This window comes from Belonocnema kinseyi, chromosome 6 (genome assembly GCF_010883055.1).
Source record: "Belonocnema kinseyi isolate 2016_QV_RU_SX_M_011 chromosome 6, B_treatae_v1, whole genome shotgun sequence".
Lineage (NCBI taxonomy): Eukaryota > Metazoa > Arthropoda > Insecta > Hymenoptera > Cynipidae > Belonocnema > Belonocnema kinseyi.
Genome location: NC_046662.1, coordinates 96,257,371 through 96,259,063, shown reverse-complemented (window position 1 = coordinate 96,259,063; position 1,693 = coordinate 96,257,371). Strand labels below are relative to the sequence as shown.

Genomic DNA, 1,693 nt, shown 5'->3' with positions numbered 1-1,693 from the left:
AATCAACTCATTTACTGATTTTCATTTGTATTATATTTGTTTGACGATGATACCGAAAAGGTTATTTGTTTTTACGTATTTCTAACGGCTTAGGAGATCCTTCTAGAAAGTTACAATTTTATTTTTTATTTTTAAGAAAATATTTAAGGGTTATACTCAATTTGAATCTCATTTATGAGCCGGAAAAGGTTTGAACATCTCAGCTAAGACAAGGCTTGTCTTGAGACAAGTATAAACATCGTCTTAGCCAAGACAAGGCTTGACTTGAGTCAAGTAAACACCGTCTCACCTGTCGTGGCCATAAAAGTAAGACGAAGGCCTATGTCTCGAATCAGTTTTGAGGCGCAGCCAGACATCGATGTCTTGGAGACGAATTCAAGACATAACCAAGTCTAACTCAAGTCGAAACATTTTTAGTCGGGTAGGCGCTATATTCTGGGGCTGGTCAGCACTAGGAGATTTTTTCACACCGGAAATAGATTTGAGATTACTTTTTTAATTTTACAAAATTGTGTTCAAACCAGGTGAAACAAGCGACTCCAACTGTGGATATGGATCCTCCCGATGAGAGACTGCATGTTTTCTTCGATGCAAAAAAATTACAGCTAGAACGTGAAAGACAGACACGAATAGTTCGAGATAATTTTATTTTGCTTCAGAAACTTCAGAACATAATGCAAGGGTCTTCAGTGAGAAAGCAGCCCCTTACGCAAGGGAAGTCCAAGTGTATAAGAACTCGTTGAATGACAATAACTTTTACAAATTAACGTAGCAGCTGCGAATAATGGTTTATTTTGAATACTGTAGCTCCTGTAGTACTTTATAGAAACATACAACATTTTACAATTTTATAGTTACTTGTATAAGAAAATATTCCACACCTTCAAAGCGAAAAAAATTCAGTTCAAGAGGATTAAAAACTAACCACAATTTGGTTGATTTTGTATGAAATCTGATTCTTATTTTTAATTAATCATTATTGAATATCAACATGACTTTGTTGTTCTTCTTGAAAGTAGGTTGTTTCTGACATGTATCTGACACAATTTTTCCAATAAATTTTTATGATAAATCTATAGAAATTTAAATTACCCTTTCATATTGATCTTATCAATTTATTTGATTGAATGAAATATCCTAAAAACATCTAAAGGCATAATTTTCTAAATATTATAAGTATAAGAATTGGAGTTCAAAGAATAGTAAAAATTGATAGTCTTTCTGTTTTTCTCAAAATAGGAAACGTCCTTTTAATGCTATTTATTACATACATAATAAATAACTAAACACTTCCTCGCTCTCTAAGTATCATATTTATCAGTTATGTGTTCTGTATCAGAAAGTGACGCATCTGGAGAATGAATTGTAGGCGATTCTTTTTAAACAACCTCTATTTTCTCAAACATTTTGTTTGTCACTACATTTATTCTGTAACATACATGTACAGTAGTTTTTATTGAAGCCTATATCGTGTTTGTGATTTTAGAAAAAAAAATTCAAGAAATTTTGTTCACAAATTTTGGTTACCATTATATTTCTACGGTAAGATGTGTTGCAGTTTTAATGAAAGCCTGTACCGCTTTTGTGATTTTAGAAAAATTTTCATTCCAAAATTTTGGTTGCCATTATATTTCTACGATGAAATAAATAGTAGTTTTTGTACAGGCCTATACCGTATTTGTAATTAAAAAAA

At 31.5% G+C, this 1,693-nt stretch overlaps 1 protein-coding gene across 1 annotated transcript in view; it reads left to right on the top strand.

Annotated features, from left to right (window-relative positions):
- LOC117174793 (uncharacterized protein CFAP97D2) overlaps positions 1–1,010 on the top strand; it is a 5,300-nt gene extending 4,290 nt beyond the window's left edge. Inside the window, exon 2 of the mRNA XM_033364161.1 lies at positions 525–1,010. Within this exon, the coding sequence (XP_033220052.1) occupies positions 525–743 (219 nt within the window). The 3' untranslated portion in view covers positions 744–1,010. The remainder of the gene's footprint in view (positions 1–524) is intronic.
- Positions 1,011–1,693: the final 683 nt, after the last annotated feature.